The sequence below is a fragment of the Dendrobium catenatum genome, unplaced genomic scaffold (genome assembly GCF_001605985.2).
Source record: "Dendrobium catenatum unplaced genomic scaffold, ASM160598v2 fragScaff_scaffold_1422, whole genome shotgun sequence".
Taxonomy (NCBI): Eukaryota; Viridiplantae; Streptophyta; class Magnoliopsida; order Asparagales; family Orchidaceae; genus Dendrobium; species Dendrobium catenatum.
In genome coordinates, this window is record NW_021319884.1 from 876,118 (window position 1) to 901,313 (window position 25,196).

General features: G+C 36.7%; 2 protein-coding genes and 1 non-coding gene across 3 annotated transcripts; 1 reads left to right on the plus strand and 2 right to left on the minus strand.

Moving 5' to 3' along the window:
• The first annotated feature begins 2,665 nt into the window (after window positions 1–2,665).
• LOC110112431 (epoxide hydrolase A) lies at window positions 2,666–14,954 on the plus strand. The gene is made up of 4 exons (XM_020844649.2): window positions 2,666–3,081; window positions 3,164–3,346; window positions 5,612–5,853; window positions 14,681–14,954. Exons 1-4 carry the CDS (start codon window positions 2,794–2,796, stop codon window positions 14,934–14,936), a joined length of 969 nt encoding a protein of 322 aa, XP_020700308.1. The 5' UTR covers window positions 2,666–2,793; the 3' UTR covers window positions 14,937–14,954.
• A 2,383-nt stretch (window positions 14,955–17,337) lies between these two features.
• On the minus strand, window positions 17,338–22,655 carry LOC110112435 (60S ribosomal protein L18-2-like). The gene is made up of 5 exons (XM_020844656.2): window positions 22,550–22,655; window positions 22,355–22,444; window positions 22,136–22,264; window positions 21,858–22,040; window positions 17,338–17,723 (listed from the first exon to the last, which is right to left on the minus strand). Exons 1-5 carry the CDS (start codon window positions 22,550–22,552, stop codon window positions 17,565–17,567), a joined length of 564 nt encoding a protein of 187 aa, XP_020700315.1. The 5' UTR covers window positions 22,553–22,655; the 3' UTR covers window positions 17,338–17,564.
• On the minus strand, window positions 21,182–21,254 carry LOC114580952. The gene has a single exon (XR_003702695.1). It is a non-coding gene; the product is annotated as a small nucleolar RNA snoR53Y (small nucleolar RNA).
• Window positions 22,656–25,196: the final 2,541 nt, after the last annotated feature.

Here is a 25,196-nt window from a genome sequence, read left to right on the forward strand (position 1 = left end):
GGCCGACTACGGTCTCCTGCCGACTACGGTCTCCTGCCGACTATGGTCCTTCCGACCAAACGAACATGTCAACAATGACTCTTTGTATTTACATCATGTAATGTACTCCATAAGATGTACATCAAGCTAAGGCCTTCTCCCAAGGAAGGGCCTCATTTGTAATCGACTGCAATACTAGTGGATTCATTCAAACTGGGCTAGGCCCCGTGGTTTTTCCCCCTTTTTACAGGGGTTTTCCACGTAAAAATCTTGGTGTCTCATAAATGCTAGACCCTCTCTCCTTATCTGCTTGCGTGCCAGATCTTCGTACAATGCTAAGACGTTAAATATAATATTTCTCTACCGCCGCGAATACTCCTGGACGCAACAACTTTATTTCTCTATTTTTAATTTATTTCTCTCTCTAACTTTCTCTCCCCTAAAATCTTTTTGTAATATTTTATAACTTGAGCAAGTGCCCATTGAATGGGCCACTTTGCCTAGTTCTAAATTTAATTTTTTTGTTGGCTTAATAACTAATTAAATTTTTAATGATAATTATTTTAAAAATTTACTACTTATTATCGATTCAAGAGAAGTGCTTTTTCCTTTTAAGTTTTATCAAGCACTACTGATAAAGTTTAGGGTGAGGCGTTTATCTAAGTTGGTTTAAGCTATCATTGACATAATTATGATGGCATAATAATTTTATTTTCTTATGATGTAAAATTAATATTTAAGAACTTATAAATATTATTGGTGTCATAAATTAGTCCGAATATTTATAAATTTTAAGAGAATTATTTTGATAATGAAATATCATGATGCAGTTTATTCGTCAAAATTTAGCAGCGCTAAATTAAAACAAAAAATTACAAGTAAACATAAAATATCTTTCAAGCTAGAGCAACTTTATATTAACAATATAAAATTCTTTTCGAGTTGCTTCGAAAAAGAAATACTAAGGAAAATAAGAAGTAATATATTTGAAAATATTTGGAGTTACTTAGTTTTTAAAGCCCAAATGATGGGGGTGGCTGGTGGCCAGCGAAAGCTGGTGGGCAATGACGGTGGACGAAGGCAACAATTAGCAATGGTAGTCAATTGTGGCCTTCGATGGGCAGTGGTAGTGGATGGCATCTAATGGTGGGAGACAATGATGGTGGTGTTAAGTGGTGGCTAGTTACAGCTGCTACTGGAAGTAGTCGATCACACTAGGGTTGGCTAGCGAGAGTCTCGGTGGTAGCTATGGGCAACGGCTACTGGCAACGTTAGTAGGTGACATCAAATGAACGATAGCAATAAGTGGTGGTCGATGGCAGACGTGTTGGCCAGCGACCGCCTGCGACAACAATAACAAAAAAATTCACAGCATATATGCAAATCAATTAAATATAATGATTTTTAAACACGTCAAAATTAAACTAGAGAGCCCATTCTAAATAGTTTAAAATTTTAATTCAACATTTCTTTTACTTCACAGCAAATACTAATATTCTCAAAACCTCCTTTTACTTCAAATCAAACAATCTCTTCGTGCCAATCTAAGTCATAGAAAAATGTAAAATTCATGTACTAATCCCTCAGATCAATCTAAAAAATAATAAATATCAAATTAACAATTTTTAAAATCCTCAAAATTTACAAAGCATTCAACTTAGGGGTGTTAAATAGGTCAACGGGTCGAGTTTGGGTTCAACTTGAATTGACTCTGGTCTAAATGTGCTAATCTGACCTGATTTTGCAAACATATCCGAAATATCAACCTAAACTCGACTTCCATTGGGTTACTGGCTTGACACGACCCAATCCACAAACCTTGGACATGAACGTCTGATGCTGGCGAACGTTGAGTCCTAACTTGAGGGCATTACGCGGGAGGGCTGGGCAGCTGAGTCAGGACGCGCTGCTGCGCAAGCTTCGAGGTCGACCGGTTGAGTCGCGAGCTAACGCTACACTGTTGCATGCGAGCGCAAGGAAGCAGGTGAGGGTCGCGAAGCGAAGGCGTGCGGGGTCGAGCTTGCGAGTGCTGGAGTGGGACACTTGAAGCAATGCACAACTGGTGTGAGAAGCCATATCGAACTTGGGATTGATATGTGTGTGTGGGTCGATGGCTCACGGGTCAAATCCAGGTTGATTTTGGATTTCTGGGTCAATCTGAATCCGACTTGGTTTATAAATGGGTTGGAAAATAAAATCCAAACGTGACTCATCAAGAAAATAAGTTGACCCGACTCAAAATTTTTTGGTTCAGGTTCGAGTTAGATTTCGAGTCGGAACAATATTTGACACCCATAACTCAACCATGTCATTGAATACCAATTCTCATCTGTAACCAATGTGGAGTCCAGTTTCCACAAACTCCAAATAATAAACTGTCTAAACGGCCCCTTTTAAAAACGTAGCTACCGAAATAAGCCCAATAAGCGTTTTGTTGGGCCATATCCAATTTAGACAATTTTCATCTCTTGTAATTTTACAAGCAAATAAGAAGCATTTTTTTTATTTTTTATTATTATTATTTTTTCAAACATTATGAGCTAAGGAAATTAGGATTTAAGGATCTTATTTGGTTAAAAAATTATTTAAATTTTTTTTTATAGTTAGGAGTAATTATAGAAAGTTTTTTTTTTAGATAAACTTACGCAAAATTTTTATGTAAGCAGGTTCTCATTACTTTTTTAATGGAACCCAAAGCGCTCACGCAACTCTCGCTGTCTCTTCACTCTTTCCAATTCACAGCCGAGAGCGGTGAAGCTTCACCTGTTCATCCTGCTAGCAAGAATCCTCAGAGCTAACAGAGAGAAGGGGGAAATGGAGATAGAAACGATTAAGCACAGGATGCTACAGGTTAACGGGATTAATATGCACGTCGCCGAGAAAGGGGATGGTCCGGTGGTGCTCTTACTCCACGGCTTTCCGGAGCTCTGGTACTCTTGGCGCCATCAGATTGTCTACCTCGCTGCCCGCGGGTACCGGGCCGTCGCCCCCGACCTCCGTGGCTTCGGCGACACAGACGCCCCTCCCGATGTCGACGCCTACTACATGTTCCACCTCGTCGGCGACCTAATCGCGCTCATCAACTCTCTTGGCCAGGACAAGGTCAGATAAAAAATCCCGCTGTAATGGGAGCTACTATTGTTTTCGGGTTTTGTTGTTCTGAGATTAGAGTGATATTTTGAAGGTTTTTGTGGTTGGCCACGACTGGGGGGCGGTTGTGGCCTGGTACCTCTGCATTTTCAGGCCGGACAGAGTGAAAGCACTGGTTAATCTCAGCGTTGCGCACACTCCCCGGAACCCAGTTCGAAGACCGGTCGACTCCTTGAGGGCGCTCTACGGTGATGATTACTATATATGCAGATTCCAGGTCCTCCTTTCTCAATGTTTGTCGTCGTTTCCATTAATGGTCTTTCAATCCGTAAATATCATATTTTTTTGAAGTTGGAATATAGAAGTTGTTGGTTGATTGCTTTGTTGTGTAGGCGTTATTCAAGTTGTTGATTATTTGTTGGTTGATTGCGCTGATGTTGTTGATTACTTTGCTGCAGAGTATATTTAATCATCAAACTTTTCGAGAGTTTCTTGAATTTTTTATACAGTTTATATAATCATGTTGTTGAAGTACCTTTGTTTCGTTCAAAATTTTGCAAAGCATATATTAAAGGAAATCGTTTGATTTCTGAGTCAGGGCTAGCCTTTGTGTTGAGTATAGTCCATTCTCTTTATTATTGTCGTCATGTGCAATGGATCATGAATTGAATACTATTTTTGTTTACCTTGATCTTGTCGGTTCTTAGTGTTTTGGAAGTTATCTTCATGTACTCACTCATCTATGTTGTTCTCTAAATTTTAGACAGCTTCCAGTCGAGCCTGCTTGGTGTGTTTTTTTTTTTTTCTGTAACTGGGTAGGTAAGTAGTTAGATTCTATGGGCATTCCTTGTTTCTTTTTATATTTGCTTATGGTTCTGAGTAAGCTATTAGAGAGCATTGTCTATTGGAAATTGGAATATAGAGGATGCTTTCCCCTTTGGAGGATTGTGTTCATACTGAAGCCACTATGATGCTATCAAGATGATATTGATTCCCAAGAACTAATGATTAGTGTGATATCCTTCACCAACTTGTTCTTTAAATTTCAATATAGATGACTCTTTGAAAAGTTTGTGTTGGATATGTTTATGCATTTTTGCTCATTAAAATTATTATGGTGTTCTTATTTATGTTAAGAAGGGTAGAGCTAAACCTAAAAAGACTTGGTTTGAAAATATTGGAAATGACCTTTCTTTATTAGATTTAAATGAGAATTTAACTTTTAAAAGGGCACAATGGAGAAAAAGGATTCATGTAGCCGACCCCACATAATGGGATGAAGGCTTGATGTTGTTGTTGTTGTATTTATTTATGTTTTTAGTTTATTTCCTTATGGTTTTAATTGAGTATATTCATTTGTGAGTTTTTATACTAAAAATTACATTTTGGTTTGAACTTGAGAAAATTTGTTGCACTTGAATTAAATTTTTGTTAATTTGCACTTCTGGTTTAGAATCGTTTATTATTTGTGCTTTTCTTTCCTTATGCCCTACAAATCTTCTATGATAGAATACATACCCTTCATATTTTCACTCATATAATTATAATAGAGTTTTCACTACAAGAAAATGGTTGATTTTTGCCAGTCTTTTCCGTTGGAAATCGGGCAATATCCGTCAGAATAGCACATTTCCAGTGGTTTTCTGACAAAAAATTTTTCACCGGTAAAACACGTGTTGTAAAATAAATAGCTGCGAAAGATCCATCGAAAACATTTACAACAAATTTTGGATAGAAATTTTTGTCAGAAAGTTTTTAAAAAATCTGGCAAAAATTAAGAAAATATTTGGCAAATCAGTTGCTCGCGACTCTCGACTACCCACCCGTTGCCCAAGCGCCTGCCTACAAGCTTACCGAGCGCCTTCCCACGGCCCGGGCCTGGTTGTTAGCCGAGGCCCACGACTACCCGCCCACTAGAGCACCTACACGCGGCCCGCGCCTTCCCTTGACTTTGTAAGGGTTTGAACCCCGAACCTTTGGCTCGATAATCTAGCCCCATCCACTCAGCCGCGAAGCAAAACATGTTTAAGTTGTCACTCTTTTATATTTAAATCAAAGCATATAAAATAATAAAATTAATAATTAACTTAAAAGAAATATTAGTTAATTTGCTAATTATTTCATTAAAATTAGTTAATTAGTTAATGTAAATTAGTTATTTAGTTAATTAGTTTATTAGTTAATTCCTTTTTAATTATAAATATATGATTATTTCTCAGAAATTTTTAAAATCCCCCAGAAATATATGGGAAAAATTTCATTGGAAATCTGTTAGAAAATCAGTCTAAAATCTGCCAAAAGTTTCAACGGAAATTTTACGCTGGAAATTCCGTACGTAATTAACATTTTTCTTGTAGTGTTTGAAAGTCGCATGTAGGGTGATAGCGTTTTTTGGAGACTTCTGATGAGATGATAAGTTTGTTATCTTATGCTTCCATTTGCATACCACTTTATCATTCGATGCTAACATTAGTTGACGATTAATTTAGTTTGTTTTCATAATTATTCTCCAGATCTGACTAGAACATTGCATATTTCATAGGAACCTGGAGAAGCAGAAGCTGACTTTGCTCGCTTGGGTGCAGCATTTGTTATTAGAAAGTTCTTGACATATCATGAACCAGCGCCTATTCTCATACCAAAAGACAAGGGATTTGGAGGATCCCCTGATGAAGAAATAATCTTACCTTCTTGGCTATCTGAAGATGATATAAGTTATTTTGCAAATAAATTCAACAAGTCAGGGTTCACTGGAGGACTTAACTACTATCGGATCATGAATCGGTATGTTTGTTTGGACTAGCTATTCTACCTGCCCTGAACAACCGTTGTATACTAGCTTGAGTATTTTTTACTTGTTGATATCCAAGTTCTCTAAAATTTATTTTCACTGTAACCAAGCATGATGTATAATATTAAGTTGTTACTTGTTCAAACAATGCTTGGATGAACCCTTATGGAGTTTATTACAACTAAAGCTTATATAAAATAGTTCCTAATAACAAAATTTTACTTTAAGAATTCTGTCTATTATTTCTCTAATGTAAATTTGAAGCTAATGATGCCTATTAGTCTTATTCTGCTCAGTAGCTTTGCTTAGCAGTGTATATGTTTTATAATGAAACTTGTTATTGAAGCAAAATTTGTTGGAAACGGGAGATTTGGTTTTTTTTTTCTTGTGTCAAATATTGATGCTTGGATTAAATTATGATGCATGATTTAGTTAAGATTATTAGTTAGAAAAAATAAGGGTTGTTGTTTCATTCCTTTATTGGGATGTTTCGATTGCTTTCAATTAAAGAAAAAAGTACCACCTACTGATTTTGTAGGTTTGTGTCCATTATTTTCAAGATATGTTTGAGCTCGCCAGAGCATCTCCTAGCTTAAACTTTAAATGTCTGGTTAGAGTTGATGCTGCAACTAACTTGTGGACTCCAAACCCAATCTTTCAATATCTAGCATCGTGTGGTGGCTTCTCTATTTGAGTGGGGTGGGGTGAAGTAGGGTGGGGTGGGGTTAGGGTTGTCAAAATGGTCTTCGGGTTGGTTTTTGATCCAACCTGAACTTCACCCGCTGCCAGCTGACCCTGCCCAATTATGGAAATGGGTCACAAATGGTTTAATTAAATTTTGGGTGAAGTCGGGTTGTGGTCGAGTTCTTGGGTCAACCTGAGCCCGACCCATATTTAAAACGGGTCAAGTTTCTAAACTTGAACTCGTCCGTTGGATAAACGGGTTGACCCGAATATGAACTTTTCCGGGTGGGGTCAAGTTTTAACACCCCTGGGTGGGATGGGGTACATGCATGTATTTTGGGGTGGGTCAGGATGTGAGAGAGAGAGAGAGAGAGAGAGAGAGAGAGAGAGAGAGAACCATGGTTGCCACTCTATGATCATATATTCGCAAGAACTACGACATTGAGCCTAAGAATCATGTGGCCTAAGTTTCTTATTTAACATCATGAGGAAATAAAAAGTAAGAGATCACAAATGATAATTGCTATTATTTACTTTGATCGAAATACTAATAGTCAATGAGAACTTCAAGTTTTGGAGATTACTAGAATGTCACATGATAGCAACACCTATAGGGATAAAGAATGAAAGGGGAAGAAACTTGACAATCTTAAACCTGTATGTAAGAGAAGGGTTTAAGTGTTGTTTGCAGATTAAGGTTTGTGGGAGCAAACATAGATGAAACTACTTGCAAGAGCGACACATGCATTACGAGGCATGCTAATGATTGATGAGGACATCGTCAGCATTTTCGACGCCGGAGATCGACGGCCACGAGCATGAGTTGTATTTTCATCATCTTATGTAGTAGTTTATTTTTACTTTATGTTTTTCCGTTTTTGCCCTTATGGGTATTTGATAGCTATTGTAGCCCAAGAGGCATTTTAGTCTTTTGTTTTCTTTGACATTGTGAGGCCTATTTATATGGCCCTTCTCATGTAATAGTTAGTTTTGATGGAATGAAAATTTGTCACTTATGTTCTCTTTGTGAGTTCATCCTCCTCGATCTCTTAGTGAGTTCGTAGGAGAAGCTAGATCTCTTTGTGAGTTCTAGGTTTTTCTTGTTCTCCTCTTTTCTTTTATTTCTCTTGATCAAGTCTTCCAAATTTTCCTCTTGATTTTCTAGCCTTACTTTTCCCCTTCCCCCATCAACCCCTTGCCGCCGGCCACCTGGGCCGCCCAAGCCTCCCGCCGGCCAACTCCCTGCCAGTCAGCTCATAACCCCATTCCGCCGGCCACAGCCCCATCCCTCCCTCTCTGGAAATTTTGGGATTTAGAATTCAAACTCCCTCATGAGCTTTTGATTACCTTCCTTAATTGACTCCTAGAATTGAGGCAATTGTTTTAATTGAGTTTTAATAGCATATTTGAAATTCAAATAGTGCCTGTTTTCCCCTCTCAATTAAAAGGAAGTTTCCTTTTTTATGAAAATCTGTTTTATTACAGATTTTAATCAAATCTGTTATTCACATTGTGGGCCCCATTTTATTTAATACCAAGCCCCCCCTCTCTCCCCATATGGCCGGCCACCTCACCTTTATTGCCTCTCTCTCTAATTGCCACCTCATCACCACTTAAACACCCTTTAATGCCTTCCTCTCACATAATTAATTGCTGATTTCTTCAGTTTTAATTTTCAGATTTCAAAATCTGAAAATTGAAATGGCTTCTCTCCCTCCTCAATTAGTTCCTTCATCCCACTCTCACGGCTTTCCTGCATACCTAGGCTATTATTGTTATTTCCTAATACTAGAGTTGAGAAATTAGGAATAATGAGTCCGTGGCTCCTTGCTGGAAATCCTTCTAAAGCCTTCACTCCCTCTCAATCCAGGAATTGAAGTCCTGAATTAAATTCCAGTCAATTCCCTTTCTTCTCTACAGCCCGCCACTCCTCCAAACCCCTTCCCATCTTGAAATCTGCCTCACGGGATGGCTGTCCAGAAGTTCTGAAAATTGGTAGACTACTGTCCACTGATTTTTGCACCTTTCTACCGACTGGTTAGCCCCCACACTCAAACCCCTCGCTGTCCAGACTTTGCTGGACATCATTGGATTGCTGCCCAGAACTCCATACTCCGGCCACCTATCCAAGAACGACGATCTTAGGTTTCTTCTTCCTCGGAGTGACCTCGGTTCTAATGTGGAGACTCTTCTTCCGCTAAAACCTAGACTAGTTGAGCGTATGGACTCCAAAGGTGAAAGTTCTCTTTATTAAATTGCGGATTCTTGTTTACCGTCGTAGTTTTACAATTGATCTTGGCATTTTGCTTAAATTGTTTGGTTAATCGACTCCGCTCTTCTTAGCCTAAGCAAGTTAAGAACCACGATTTCCAAGGATCAATTTTTTGTTATAAGTGACAATTTTATTTTGGGATTATTTTGTTAAATTGTTCTCTTTAATTTCCTTAAAGTAACTCCTGAACGGACTTTGTTTCACATCAATGATCCAGAAGCGAGAGTACAAGTCCGTACAACTAATGCAAGAGCAGGATAGTGTGACGCTAGAAAGAAGTGGAGTGAGAACTGTGAGGCCAAGAAACCAAGTGGTTCAATAGCAGGAGCATTTGAGGTCAAGCGAGTTGTGCGGGATTGGATGCTGTAGTATTGGAGTAGGAGAGATGCGTGCATGTGAGGTTTCTAGGAGATGAGAAGTTCTAGCATAGGAAGGAGGGGATGAGGGGGGACAATGGCTAGGCTTGCTAAATAAGATATGATGCCTTGTTGGATAGGAGAATATTTGCTTTATTATATTCACACACACATATCAAATTCACTTAATGCAGAGTTATAAATCTCATAGTTAATAATCAATTGTTTGTGAATATGTCATTTAAATCATGCAAATGTTATGGAGTAATGAAAATGGTGACATACTAGTATACAATTTAAGGGGATTTATAATGAAGATAAAGTGATAAGGAAAATTGAAGGCAAACAAACCACATAATATGAAATGCTTATATAGATTAACAACCTTTTTGAACAAAACTAATTTATATGAGTTAAAGATAATTTATGATGAGTTTCCACTTTTAGTTTTGACTGGATAGATTAAGCTTCAAATTTCAAGTTTCTTTTAAGACATTTTTTGTTAAATACTTATTGAAATATTGATGTAACTTAATTTTCTAAGTAAGGTTATTTTAACTAATTTGATCAGATTTTAAAATTTTAATAGGATTTGAGTATTGATCCCTCTGATTGAGATTTATATTCAATGCGGTCATCTTCGAGGCTATTGATATAATTGGTTATTCAAACCTTGTCAACTATGTTTACCCGCTAACAGAGAATCATGTTTAATAATTGATGACTATCCGAACGCTTAAACCGAGATCTTATATTTTATGATAAGTTTCATCTACAGAGCCTTTAAAGGTCAAATGTGGACTTTAAACTAAATGTCCATGTAGATTTGTGATTAGGCGTTCATTGTTAATTTAAGTTAGGGGTGTAAATGAGTCGAGTCAAGTAGTGGCCTTATTGAGCTCTGCTCATCAGTCAGAAATTTGGCTTGAACTCGAACTCGACTCATCGCACTGCAAATGGCTCGTCGTGTTGTTTGATTCCGCGATTCAAAGTCGTGTCGTTTGATTCCGCGATTTGAACCCGTGCCTTTCGTGTCCCACAATCCATGTCATTTGCATCCGCATGAGAGCCCATGTCGTTCACGTCCTGCAATCCGCTCACGAGCTTGCATCGTTCGAGTCTCACAATCCGCATGCGAGTCCAACGACATGTCGTTTGCGTAACCGCGTTTCGCACGCGAGCCCACCATTCAGAATTCCTTCCCGAAGTTCAAAATTTCTACTTTCTGTCGTGTTATGTCAGTCTGTCTTTAATATCTAATTATTTTATTAAATAATTAATTAATGACTAGCCAGCTCTGGAGCTCACAAGCTAAGCTTCGTTGAGCTCAAACTTGAGCTTGTTTAATAAACGAGCTTGAGTTTGAGTTGGAGCTCGAGCTCGTGGCTCGGTAAGCTCGGCTCGCGAGCATTTTAACGAGTCGAGCTCTAGCCAGCTCGGTTCGCTTATAACCCTAATTCAATTCATGTCAACTCCAGTCCATTGAAGGAGAATGATGAAACTTGAATATTTGACCCGCGCAACATTCTCGGACTTTTGGATTTAGGAATCAAATGTGACGATCATAGCATATGCGGGATTTATTTTAGCATATAGATCACAGCTATTGTCAAGGCATTTAAATATTTTTAGTGAATCCGTGAAGCATTCTCATATCGTGCATTTAAGAGCTTGATATGAAAATCAGAGCACATGTGGAATAAGCAACTGCATTAAGCACTCCAGCTATCTTGAATATTCTCGTATGTTGATTGCCTGTAAGAGTGCTCCTGGCTGCTATTTAAAATGTGTCATAGTTTGACATTTGTCAATCATGCTGGCGAGATGCATACCTGCTTGTATTTGCCACAGGTATTTCATATGTATATCTTTTTATCCCCGTGTGAACTTTCTTATGGTTTTCCAAGTACAACAGTTTGTACAGTGTTTTTTTGGCTTGTGGTTCTATTGCAAACCAATCGGTCAGACCCGTTAGTGTTGTTTCTGATGTTATTGGGAGTGGTATTTCTATATTGTTGCCTAGAACTTCGCAAACCCTTTTCTAATATGATTCCATGCCTTGATGAATTTGCCTGGGCTCTTAGTAAATAGCATCATAGTAGATAATGCAATGTAGGAGTAAATTTCAGCCTCTACACGTTGGTCATCAGTGACAAACATATCCTCTGTTGGGCTTCCAATTGATAGTAGTTTTTCAGAAAAGTCTTTATATCTACGATCATCGTCTGTCTCTAATTGGATGTCCTCGGGGAATAGGTACTCATTATGTTCCCCACCATACGCTAAGATAAATAAAGTTACTGCCCCACATCTACTGAACCCAGATGATATCATAGGAATAACAACTCTTCCTCAGCTTGTGTTGTCTTATGCATTGGCTCTAAACAAAGCTATTCTCGCTTGGTGTTGCAATGTGTCATCGGGGAAATCACAGTTGACAGGCTGCAGATCCTTTTTTTATGTTGCCTAACGCCGCAAATCGGGGCTCTATAGTTCCTATTGTTATTGCTAAGTACAACGTTATCTGTTCCTCTAGGGTATCATCATGTTTTGCACCCGTTGGAGATGTTTCACTAGGTGTTATTTCGGGATACTCTTTTAATGGGGTTTTTTGTTTCTCTACTTGTATTGGGGTTGTTGTTGTAGTGCCCGCTTGACATCTCCATCAGCCTTGTTTTTTGTAATGCTTCTAAGCTCATAGACTATTGTGGATCCATCCTTGCACACTATTGTCGTGTCCTTGAGTCTATGTGTCTAGGGTAGGAAGCCATGATAAACAGTCAACCAGACTATTGGGATTTTGTTTTCTTAGAAGTTGCTCTCTTTTGTATGTACACTTGCATCTTTCCGACTTCTACTTGCATCGTTAAAACAATAAAAAAATCTGAGATTTCCATTGGAGCTAATCACAGCACTGTTTAAAGTGTTTTTCAGGTTTGTACATATTACTAAGGTTTACTTTATTTCCCTCATTTAAAGGGGCCTGATCAACAACTGCATTTATGGATATGATAGATTCTCCAAATGAAGAGTTGGTAGTTCCATCGAGGTCATTTAAACTATTGCCTGGTTGATGTTTGTAATTACTAAGAGAGTGAATAAAAATGAGCTGAGCGTGATCTCTGAATGATGTCAACAGAGCCTAATTGTTTAAATTCAACAATAGTTAGAGAAATATCTTTATCCCTTTATCCCAATCTCTTGCACTTACATGTGTTGCCTTTGCTTCAGTAATATGAGTTTCATGAGTGTGGTTTATTTTTTTATTAAAATTACAAACAATTAATTTTTATTTTATTTTATTTTTTTAAATCATTTAAAATGAAAGATTTTTATTTGAAATTAATTGCGTGAGGGTCCATTGTTTCTTCAAAATTTTAGCAGTCTCCTGACGTTCCCTTCTTGCGAGGCAAGGTTGGGAGACACTTGTCTTTCAAATTCGCCCTGGCCGGATCCAAGATTGGATGATAGTGGGTTTCATTTCAAATTTTTTCGGCACAGATCTAAGATAATATGGCACATAGCTTCAAATAAGTGGTTCTTGTTATATAATTGGAATTGAACCAGAGAGAAGGCTCAGGCTGGACGATGGGTCGAAATTGGTCGAAATATCAAGCGCAAGAGATCGAGCAAGAGGGTTTGGTGGCTTAGCTGCATGAGTCGGGTTGGAATTTGGTTCGTATGCTGGTAGAAACGCTAGGTTCAACGTGTGCTTGATTGGAGGTAGGCTAATCTGTGTCGAATCAAGCGAGTCGAAGCGGGCGGAGCACGCGGGATTGCGTGCGAGAGTCTAGGTCGAGCAGAGGGATTGAGTGGGCCACGTGTGTGCTCACGCAAGAAAGCAAGAGGTTGTGGTCGGACGATTGCGATCGAGAGCGGGGTTGTCGTGTGAGTTGCAAGCAAGATAGCAACTTTAATTCGGTGGGCTAGGGTCTCGGTGTGACAGAGGTAGGCGAGAGAGAGAGTGGCTGTCTCTTCATGCAAATCAACCGAATGAAGAGGGAGTTCGGATTGGGGAGTTTTGTGTCATGGGGGAGTTACGTGAGGGAACTGCTACGTCGTTTGAGCGAACGGTTGCCGAAGGTGGTGCCAATCAATGGTTAGAAGTCAACTGTTAATAGAATTATTTGATATTTACTTTATGTTAAATGATGTGCTTGAAATTTATGATAGCTTGCATAGAAAATATATTATTGAAGAGACTGATTTTAGAAAAATATGTAATTGGAAATGATTTGAATGTTGAATTGTTTGATGATAAAGTTGCTTCTACTCTATTTCATGATATTATCATATTCTCGCTATTGAACTGAATAGCAAAGGAATGGTTCTTCCTGTACGTTTTATTTTTTGATGATTTGATTCAAAATTTTCTAAGTCATGTTAATAGTGCAAAACCAACATGAAACATAAGAGCAAGGACATGACTTTAAAATAAATTATTTCTCACATCAGGGAAGAAGAAACAAACATGCAGAATGATAAGAATGACAAGGCTAGGGAATTCACTTCTAAATTCAACCTCATTGGACAAAAATTACTGAAATCTTACTCTTAATCGCTTAAGAATAATGGGGGTCATCAGGATCATAATTTAAAGCCTAGACCTTCTCAAAATATGAAGAAGATTTAGATTTATTATGTATGTGGTAAACCTAGACACTTAACCATCTCAATGCATGCAAAATAAGACCTTGGAAAATCTGCCTGAAGCAGATCCCATTGTAGTGGTCATTTCAGAGGGAAATGCTTTGGCAAAGGATAACAATAATGGAAGAGTTTCTTCTTGGAGATTCCAGGCGTACACCAGTGTTGGCGAAGAACTCAAAAGATCGATCCTATCCTCTTACTCACAAACAGTGGTCCTTTTGGTGCCTGATGTTCGTTAGAACCTATTGTCTGGATCTATTTTTGGTGAAGTTGTCTGATTCTTCATTGTACTTTTGATTTTGGATGGTGTTTAATTGCAATGTTTATTTTATGAATTCACGTATATAATTATGGAAGTGGGTATGCTTCTTATGAAAATTAAGGCAAACTTTCTAGCGCGATCATGAATACAAGATTGGAATGGGGACCAAACAGGTTCATAAAAGCATGATTTCACCAACTTCTTATTGATTCTACGCATTAAATTTTTGTCTAAAAGTCACTAATGCTTATGCATTTGATTTAACTAAAGTATTTTGCTTTGAAATTCGTGCGAGATTGTTATAAAAGTCACTCATAGCAATTGATAATTATGAATTGTTTCTTTATTAGTTTAAATTTGCTGCTGTTTAACTTTTTTTTTTGCACTTAATTTACAACATTAGACACTGTCAATCTGCCTCACTCTCACAAACAAACACATAAACCCTAAACAACAACAACATCAAGCCTTTGTCCCATTACATGGGGTTGGCTACATGAATCCTTTTTCTCCATTGTGTCCTATTTAAAGTCAAATTCTCATTTAAGGCTTTGTTTGGGACATCTTTTTTACTGCTTCTTAAAACGGCTTTCTAGTACAAAAATTAACTGGGAGCTGACCGCCCCCTGGACTGGGGTTCAAATAAAAGTACCTGTGAAGTTTGTAGTTGGGGATATGGACCTGTCCTACAATGTTCACCGCGTCCAGGAGTACGTTCAGAAGGGTGGATTCAAGCGAGATGTTCCATTCCTTCAGGAAGTTGTGGTGATGGAAGGAGTTGGTCACTTCATTAATCAGGAAAGACCAAATGAAATCTCTCAACACATACTCGACTTCATCAACAAGTTCTGATGCTTCTGATACTTGGTATGTATAAATAAACTCGAGGTTTTACCTCATGAACTCCATTGATGCAGACCTCTCTTTGTTTTTGCATCCTACTTTATTATACTTATCTGCTGCATAACGCGTGCTTCGACGATGATAGTAAGCAGTTGTGCTCTTATTTGGGGATATGAATTTGAATAAATAAATGCATCAAGAGACGAGAGAAGAATGAAGTCATGATGTAAATTTGTTGGTCTTTGGATCGAGTGCAGGCAATTTGATTGAAATGTGATAAGCTGGAAGAGAACATGTAAGGGTGGCCACTATTGATTTTGTATGTTCTAAGCCCGTTAATAAAGTAGCGTAGACATCTGGCCGAGTAGAATGTTTTAATTATGATCTTTTATAATCATAATGATGGTCATAACATATGTGTCATATCTTTGGAGAAAGCAAAATACAATTAATATTTCTCCAAAAAGATTTTTCTCATTAGTTACATAGCAAAGAAGCTCATTTTAATTCTCTTACAAATTTACTATTAAAGTTTTCTAAAAGTTTATAATTTAATCAACAAAAATTTCGAAGAGAAAAATCAACTAATGAAATTTGAGTGATCAGATTGTTTATCTTAAAATTTCACAAGAAGATTTGTATAATAAATTTCAGCTTCTTAAACAGAGCAATATACCTTCAAAAAGATATATAAATCAGTTAGATGTTTTATTTAAGAATAATAAATTTGAAGGGTTGAGTTTCAATTTCAATAAATATCATTATACTTAAAGAAAGAAATCATATATAAGAAATATCAAGTTGACCAAGAAATTCCTTAACCGGATGATTTATTACAGAGTATTAAAGAAATTCATAAAAGCTAATAAGTGAACTGAAATTTGAGGAGGAAGAATATCTTGTTGCTATCATTTCTTCTTCAAGTTATTCTAAAAAAAATGTTTTAAAAGGTATATTGAGTCAGAATTATTATCTAAAATAGAATTGAAGAGAGTTTGGGCATCAAGGTCAGGATTGGATTGATGTTCAAGAGAAATTGCTTGGTACACTACGCTTGATCGACTTGAGGCAAAGGTCGATTCTCTTGAATATAAGCTCATCCATCATTTTAAAAAAAAAAATTTAAGCTCATCCACCACATAACTCAATATAAATATAATCTATAGAAACCTATTGCATCCTCATCCTACTCACATTCCCCAAAAGTTAAAAAAAAAACTCGGGGTCGGGTTATTGAACGAGTTGATAATATAAAAATAAAAAATAAAATCTAATTGAACATTCACGTGTCAATATTTAATTGGAGTGCAGGCTATATCTAAATTTTGCACCAAATAATTTCTCCTATCTAGCATCACAAACAAGAAGCATTCATAATTAAGTTTCATAATAGCTCATTTATAATCATTTGATTTATTAATTATTTGTTAATAGGCTTTATAAGATGAACATTTAAAATTAAAGCTCATTAATAATAAGATAAAGCTGGTATTTTTAAAGCTCAATATGAATGAAATAATCAAACATTGATTGAAAATAAATCAAATATGGATTGAAAACAAATCAAATGCAAACATCTATTTGACAAGCTGTCAATAAACAAGTTCAAACCTGAATGAACATTTTCTTAGTAAATGAAGGTAAATTGGTTACATTTTATTTATGAGAAGATGCTTCCAAAATAAGAAAATAATAAACTAAAAATCAAAGAAGAAGATATCTAAAAGAACAGAACAGTCTGGAAACTTCTTGTGATATTAGCTCAACCACATCAAAAGTGTACATACCTAGACGCCCGAAGAGTGAACCTCGAACGATGCACTAAATTTGAAATGATCAATAGCTTCAAAAGAATTAGAGGCATAAACAATAGACAAAATAAAATTTTGAAAAAGTAGCAATCCCATGAATAATTTGACTGAAACTAATAAAGGAAGAATCCCGTTCAACTCAAATTATACTTAAATTAGAGAGAGAAAAATTATTACAGCTATATAAAAGGCTAGTGATAATTCAAAAATCTCTATCTGACAAATTATTTTCGCTAACTTTAGCTTCAAGATTACATATGAGTTTCAAATTAAGTTTTTGGATAAAATTGAGGCTTTGTTTGAGATGAATTTCTTAATGCGCTTCCTAATAAAAAAAATAAAAAATTGCTTTAAAAAGCAGAAAAAAAAAAATCTCAAACAAAATCTAAGGCTTCGTTTGGGACGGGTTTCTTCCTGCTTCTTAAAGTAATTTTTTAATATAAAATTTAAAATCTTTATACTAGAAAGCCGCTTTAAGAAGCAGGAAGACATCTGTCCCAAACAAAGCCTAAGTCAACAAAACCTCTTAAAGTGATTTATTTCAATGTTGAAATGAGAGATTTAATAAAATTAAACAATTTTCTCAAGACATGAAGCAATTGTGAACTGTTTAGTCAAGCTTGGAACCACAGAAGGTAGAACTTTAAAACATGGTACCACATTTGATGACAAATATAGTTCAGACTATGAATACTACCAGGCCAGACCAGGCTAGGCCGAACAGAAATTGAAACAGAAGACTAGCAATTCAAGAGAAACATTGAACTTCCACCAAGTGTTTGATCGCAACACATAAAAAGTAAAAAATAAGGAAAGATGAACGGGCTCAAACCCTAAAACCCCTGCTATTTCTCCTACCTCTAGCCTTCTCAAACTTTCTTCCTTTAGAACGAACATAGGGCTTTGTGTGGCTGTGTGGAACGCCAGGTGCAGGTCCGAAGTGCTTCACAGCTTCTCTAGCGTTCTTAGGACCCCTTAGAAGAATCTGTAACATAAGTAGGAACCAAATAAAATCATTATAACTCTGTAATAGTTGTCTTTCTAAACCAGTATAAAATAGTTGCAAGGCCAAAATAGAACATCATTCAACGATAATAAACAAAGCCCAGACAAACTATCTTCTTCCAAAAACGAGTAAGATAACGCAGATAAAAAGAATGCCAGATATGTTTGATTTGAATCAATTGATCCGAATGCACTTTCACAAACTAAAGGGCATTTTTGGTTTGAAGGGAAAGCTAATACAGTTTACTTCATAATTTTACACTGAATAGAAAGATTCGGCTCCAATGCAATTGATATGTGATTGGATTTTAACTAAAAAATGTAAGCAAAAGCATTTTTTTTATATTGTCAAGTTCATGTTAAAATGAAAATGGAGGCCTTCCTACGACTCGGTAAGGAAAGTTGAGGTATTAGATTTGACTTATATCAAAAAAGTAGAGATAGACCTAAAAAGACTTTGTTAAAAAATATTAGAAATGATCTTTTTTTTATTAGATTAAAAGATAATGTGACATTTAATAGGACACAATGGAGAAAAAGGATTCATGTAGATGACCCCACGTAATGGGAATTAAGGCTTGAGGCCAATTTTTCAAAAGAAGCATGGTTAACGTCCTTTTTCGGGGAAGAAGCGTGATTGAGAGAAATTTTAAAAAAAGAGCGAATTCGCCGAACCGTACTGCGCATTATTTGTATGCGCGAGCCTGATTGGAGCATTCAAAGAATGCGCCGAACCTAATGGCGCATTCTTTGAATGCGCCTAATATATCGAAGCATTCTATGAATCCGACCTGCATGTGTTTCCGCGAAGTAACGTGATTTCTAGCTTCGGAACTTGTGACGTGGAATTTGTGCCGAGAGCAGACCAGATCCATTTTTTTTCGAGGAAAAAAAAGGTATCTTGATTGAATGAGGAACCGGTTGAGCAGAGCGGATTCTTTCTTTACAAATTATATAAACTCCTCCCCCAATATTAATTCCTTCACATATCTAATTCTTCACACATCTAAGCTTACAGAGTTGAGCAAATTCCTTCAGGATTAGATGTGTAAAGGAATTAGCATCGAGGGAGGGGTTTATATAATTTGCAAAGAATGAATCCGCTTTGCTCAATCGGTCTCATTCAATCAAGTGATTTTTCCCCAGAAAAAACGGATCTGCTCTGCTCTCGGCGCAAATTCCGCGTCACAAGTTCCGATGCCCAAAAATCATGTAACTTCGTAGAAACACGTGCAGGTCGGACGCATAGAATGCGTCGATATATTAGGCGCATTCTTTAATGGAGCGTTCAAAACCTAATGGCACATTTTTGAATGCACCATTAGGTTCGGCGCATTCTTTAAATGTGCCAATCAGGCTCTCGCATTCAAATAATGCGCCGTTCTATTCGGCTAATTCGCTCTTTTTTAGAAATTTTCCCAATCACGCTTTTTCCCCTAAAAACGACGTCAACCATGCTGCTTCCAAAAAATTGGCCAAGGCTTGATCTTGTTGTTGTTGCAAGTTCATGGTCAAATGAAAATTTTATGTGATGATCACCATGGAGTCATATGATCCCTTTTCCTGAGAAACAAGAACTAAAATGGTAAAAGCCAAAGAAGAAAAATTTTTGTAAAATTCTTTGGAACCAAATAAAAGTGAAAAAAAAAAGTTTCAATTCAATTCCTTTTATCAATTTAAGTACCGTTTCTTTTCATTTGCTTTCTTGTAACTGCTTCAAACCAAACCGTGCCTGGTAGAAAAGCCATGATAGAAGGAGAAAAATGCCAAATACAAGGAAGCTTTACCAGGTCAAGAAAAAGACCAGGAATCTGATATGGAAACTTAGCTCAGACACATAGCATGCTCCCTGGACTTCCAACAAATGGAAGGCCTCACAATGAGCTGGGATTAAACAAGTATCATCACCGCCACCACAACCGTTACAAAAAATTCATAACCAACGAAATGAATATCAACCAAAAGCTTGGGATGCAGAGATAATCAAGGAAACATGTTCAACATCTACTTGTTAAAAAAACACAACAAACCAAAACAGGATCTTAGCAACAAGCACTTGCTGGCACATTTCCAAGCATATAGTTTTGAGCTTCAATGCAAAAAAGATCTGATCTGTTTTGGGAGTCTGGATCCCTGTTATGGCTGAGATCTATAGGAGAAGAAACAAACCAAAACAGGATCTTAGCAACAAGCACTTGCTGGCACATTTCCAAGCATATAGTTTTGAGCTTCAATGCAAAAAAGATCTGATCTGTTTTGGCAGTCTCGATCCCTGTTATGGCTGAGATCTATAGGAGAAGAAACAAACCAAAACAGGATCTTAGCAACAAGCACTTGCTGGCACATTTCCAAGCATATAGTTTTGAGCTTCAATGCAAAAAAGATCTGATCTGTTTTGGGAGTCTGGATCCCTGTTATGGCTGAGATCTATAGGAGAAGAAACAAACCAAAACAGGATCTTAGCAACAAGCACTTGCTGGCACATTTCCAAGCATATAGTTTTGAGCTTCAATGCAAAAAAGATCTGATCTGTTTTGGCAGTCTCGATCCCTGTTATGGCTGAGATCTATAGGAGAAGAAACAAACCAAAACAGGATCTTAGCAACAAGCACTTGCTGGCACATTTCCAAGCATATAGTTTTGAGCTTCAATGCAAAAAAGATCTGATCTGTTTTGGCAGTCTCCTGTTATGGCTGAGATCTATAGGAGAAGAACCAAACCAAAACAGGATCTTAGCAACAAGCACTTGCTGGCACATTTCCAAGCATATAGTTTTGAGCTTCAATGCAAAATTTATTTCTCCTTTTTTTTTATTTATCACTTCTAGTTTATTTCTCTCCCCTGAAATCTTTTTTTTATATTTTTATAACTTGAGCAAGTTGCCCATCTGATGGGCGATGAATTGGCGACTTTAACTAGTTTTAAATTCATTTTTATTGGTTTAGTAGCTAATTAAATTATTAACGGTAATCACTATAAAAATTTACCCTAGAGAAAATTCAGTTCAAATTTTCTATATAAAGTTATCATTTATAAACATTCATCATCAGCAGCATTATACTGTAATATTCATTTAAAGTTTAAACAGAACAGTGTGATACAAGTAGGAGAAACTTGCATAAAAACAGATGCCAACGCAGTCATGGAATAAAAAAAAAGCACTCCGATACAAGTAGGAGAAACTTGCATAAAAACAAAACACTGCTCTCTAGATGAGCAAATTATTGTGTCAGGTGTCCGGATTCGTCCGGACACCAATAAAAACATGCAACGTCACTCAAAAATACCGGGGCCCAGTGCATCCGGGTGAGGTGGCATCTCTGGATTGGATGTCCGCATGTCAGATGACCGGACGCAATAATTTGCCCTCTAGATGACCATAAAAATTCCTTCCAGCTAAAGAACAATAAGAGCAAATATCTACACAAATTTAAGAATGGTTCCCTCAGAAGAAAATCCGAGTCATCAAATGATCAGAATTAGCATGGTTCAAATAAGCATCACTGGGAACCACACAATCCATGCATAAAAAGCACCAAATCACATTCAAGTTGACAGGAAATAATGTGCTAAATTACACAATGGGAAAACTTCAATGCAATGAACAGATTTGATGCCTTCAATATATCTAATAGTTTCATTTTATTATCCTTCCAGAGATCTTAAGAAATAGGGTTTGCAGGCAGTATTGTAGTTCACCCAAGTTTACTCAGATAAAAATATATTTCTTTTATTGATCATTCCAAACGACAAAAGATCATTAAGTCAACTTATCAGAATATAACCACTAGACATTTTAGAAGTATTATGATTGTAGTTTATTATCAGTTCCACCAAATATAATAGAATTATCCAAATTAGTAGAGATACAACTAATTCTTAGCCCAGTAACTACGCTTTACATGTAAACACAGTGAAGATGATAACCACAGAAACATCAGCTTACCATATCATTCAATCAAACCCTTAATTAGCACTAAGAACTAAATAAAATGAACTAGTACAGACTAAATCTCCAAACTTATCATATAGTTCATATATGAAGGGGAACAAAGCTAAGAAGATAAAAAATAGGGGTACTAGAAGTAGCTCGGAATGGGAAATTAAGCAATACCGTGTTCTGCCCAAGAGGGGCCCGAAGGGCAAGCTGATCAAATGACAGGCATTCTCCTCCAGCCTTAAGTATCCTAGCCCTCGCCGTCTCCGTGAACCTGAGAGCAGTAACCTTGATCGCTGGAATCTCATGGACCCTCTTATCATCAGTCACAGTTCCAACAATCACAGCAATATTATTCTCCTGCGCATAAACAACTTTCGATAAACTAAACTCTGCTACCTATATTGAAACGATCGACAAAACATGAAAAATTAAAATTAAAAAAAAAAACTGACTTTTCCCTTCATGTAGTGGATAAGCTTCCTGAGAGAGATGGGGGGCTTATTAATCTTGCTCATAAAAAGCCGCTTCAGAACCACACCATTAAACTTGCTCCCAGTCCTCCTCACCAGAAACCTATATAACTGGTAGAAGTAAAGCAAAGCAAATCAACCGCCCAACAAATGAGGGAAAGATAGTGCGAAATGAATTGTTTTGTCAGATCTGATTAATACCTTGACTAGAAGTTTCAGGTAAACATCATCGCTCTTTGGCGCGGTGCGCTTCGTCTTCTTGCTCCTGCCACCGGCAATGAGATCAATACCCTGAAGCGAAGAATATAACAATGGTTAGGTTTGCCAAGGTTCACGCGAAGCAGAAGACAAAATCCACTTTCATCAGGATTTCCGAAAGCGGAGGAGATCGCATACCATGGCTTCCAAGCTTGCGGCTGCTCGGCTATGCTGCGGATTCTTGCCTAGGGTTTTCCCTGGCTTATGCTAACTACTTATAGATAAGTTTAGATTTAAAACCCCATTCTACCCTCGCATCAATTATAAATTTTCCATGCGATAAAATCAACGGGTTGGGGGCTGTTTGGGGAAAACAATTAATTTTATATTTTTATTTTGATAAAATTTTTAGATCTTAAAATTTTTAAATTTAATTTGAGATAAGTAAAATATATATTTTTATTAATCTCTCATATGTATCATTTTTCTTTTGACATTCAGTCTTATTAATTTTTTTAATTAAGATATATTTATTTTAAAAAATTCAGTTGTAATATATATATATATATATATATATATATAAATTTAATGTGTTTGCAATATGAAAATCCAACACAAGCATATAGATAAAAGATTATCATAAGAGGCATAAAACAAAAATCACGCAACTAGGCATTGTTGAAATGATTATAGTAATATTTGTCATTAATTATGAATGATGCATTTTTTCGTGATTGGAGAAGATATTTATACAATATAGTTGACATAAATTATACAAAGCAAATTATATTGTAGAAGTTTGAAGCGCTCTGTGGCATTGGAGTTGTGTTCGAGAGATCATTTGCAATCTATTTGAATGTTTTCTTTTGAGGGAAGATTAGAACTAAGAAATCCATCATAAATATTGGTGCTTACGTTGGCAGTTAGTGTTGGCATTGATCGAATGCATTACCCTTATACATGATGGTATGCATCAAAACTTTCAACATTGACAAGTGATGAAGTCAGTAAGCAACGGTATAATCGAACGACATTGGTTAATATACTGTACTGGGATAACAGTTGTTGGAGGATTGTAATGGGGCAAATGTTATTGAATGATCGTAGCAAGCAATATTGGTCGAAGGATCGTAATAGGGCGATGACCGTCAAATATCCATAGCCAAGCAATGGTGTTCAAAGGGTCTTAGTTAAATAACAATGATTAGAGGGCCTTAGCTAGGTGAAAACGGTTGGGGGCCTTCACCAGGCAACAATGATCGGAGGGATATAGTTGGGTCGAGCAATAGATGTCAGAGGGTAGTAGCTGGCTGACGATGGTTGGAGGGTCGTAGCCGGACGACAATGGTCAAAGGGCGTAGTCAAGCAACAATTATTGGAGAGTTTTAAGCGAGCGACAATGGTCAAAGTTTTGGGGATGAAAGTAAACCACTCCATAAAATAAACAAGCAAAAGCAACGGAAAGTAAAAGAACACCAGAATTTCATTTGGAAAAATTCAAAATTGAGAAAAAAATCACGAAGCCTACAACAACAACAAATCCACTATGAAAATGGTTATAAATAAATTCATGTCTCTCTTCTCTCTCGCTCTCTCCTTTCTTCTCTTCTTTTAAACTTTTCGCACCCTCAAAATAAATAAGAAAGACAAGTTAATAATACTAAGAGACGTCACCTTTCAAAAAAACGAGAAAGAAAACTGCTTGCGAAATTGAGTCTCAAATGTTAAAAAAAAGATTTGGAGGCCTCCCAAAAGTGTCCAAATTAGATTTAACGCTTAAAAATAGGTTTAAACACCATTAAGCGATCAATCCGTTGGCAAGCACAAGTCCCCGCATGTGTTAGGGCATCTCCAACCGAACTCCATACCCCTATTTGACGTCTGCGAACTTCTCCAATCAAACAACAAATGGCCCATCATTCTTTCATTCATGAACAATACGATGCAAATACTGACGTCACACTGTTCAGAAACATATTTTTTGCGGAAACAAAGAAAGCGGAGGGGAGAAAGGCTAGTGCGTGTGATTGAGAAAGAATATACATGAAATATTTTTTTTTATGTCAAGAAATAGAGTTTGATCAGAGATGAATTACTACATTTTGAAGTATTACTTTATTTTGAAGTGAAAAATATTTTTTTTTCGGTTGCAGATGGTTTTGGAGTGGAAAACTTATATGTACTATAATTATTTTCGTTTTGTTTACATTTCAATATGAAATAAATATATTATTTTATTTTGGTTTTTATTTTTATTGAATTCCGTGCAATTATAAATTAATTTATTTTACACTTTGAAAGAGGAGAAAATCGGTTTTCTCGGTAAAATTGGGGAGGGTTCAAATCAATGTAGGAAAAAACAACTTATTTGAAGTTTGGACTTTTCAAGTTGCCGATTTTCATTATCCATGAGTTCGAGTTTGCTAGATTCTAGGAGGAAAGGATGGTGGCATTGTAGGCAAAGGTGTTGGTGGACTAGATCAAGTTGATATCAGTGCGAGGTTGATCAGTCACCTTAGTGGGGTTAGCCAACGACGAATGCAGCGTACGTCATCAATAGGCCCGACTCCTGGCAAAATTATTAATTGCGGTTACCCAACGCCGTCTGGAGGCCAATCAAGATGTGCCGCGTCACCGATTCACTATGTACAGTTATTATATATCATTGTGTATTGAGTAATGTGTCACATCATGATTAACTTCCATATGGTCCAATAACCACACGTAATAATTTCTTTAGGATTTGCTAGTAGTGATGTTTTAAAGAGGTTGGGTGGCCAATTGTTCTTATTTTGAAAAAAAAAAAAAAATTAAACCACCTAAATTTTTTTTTAAGTGCTTTTTA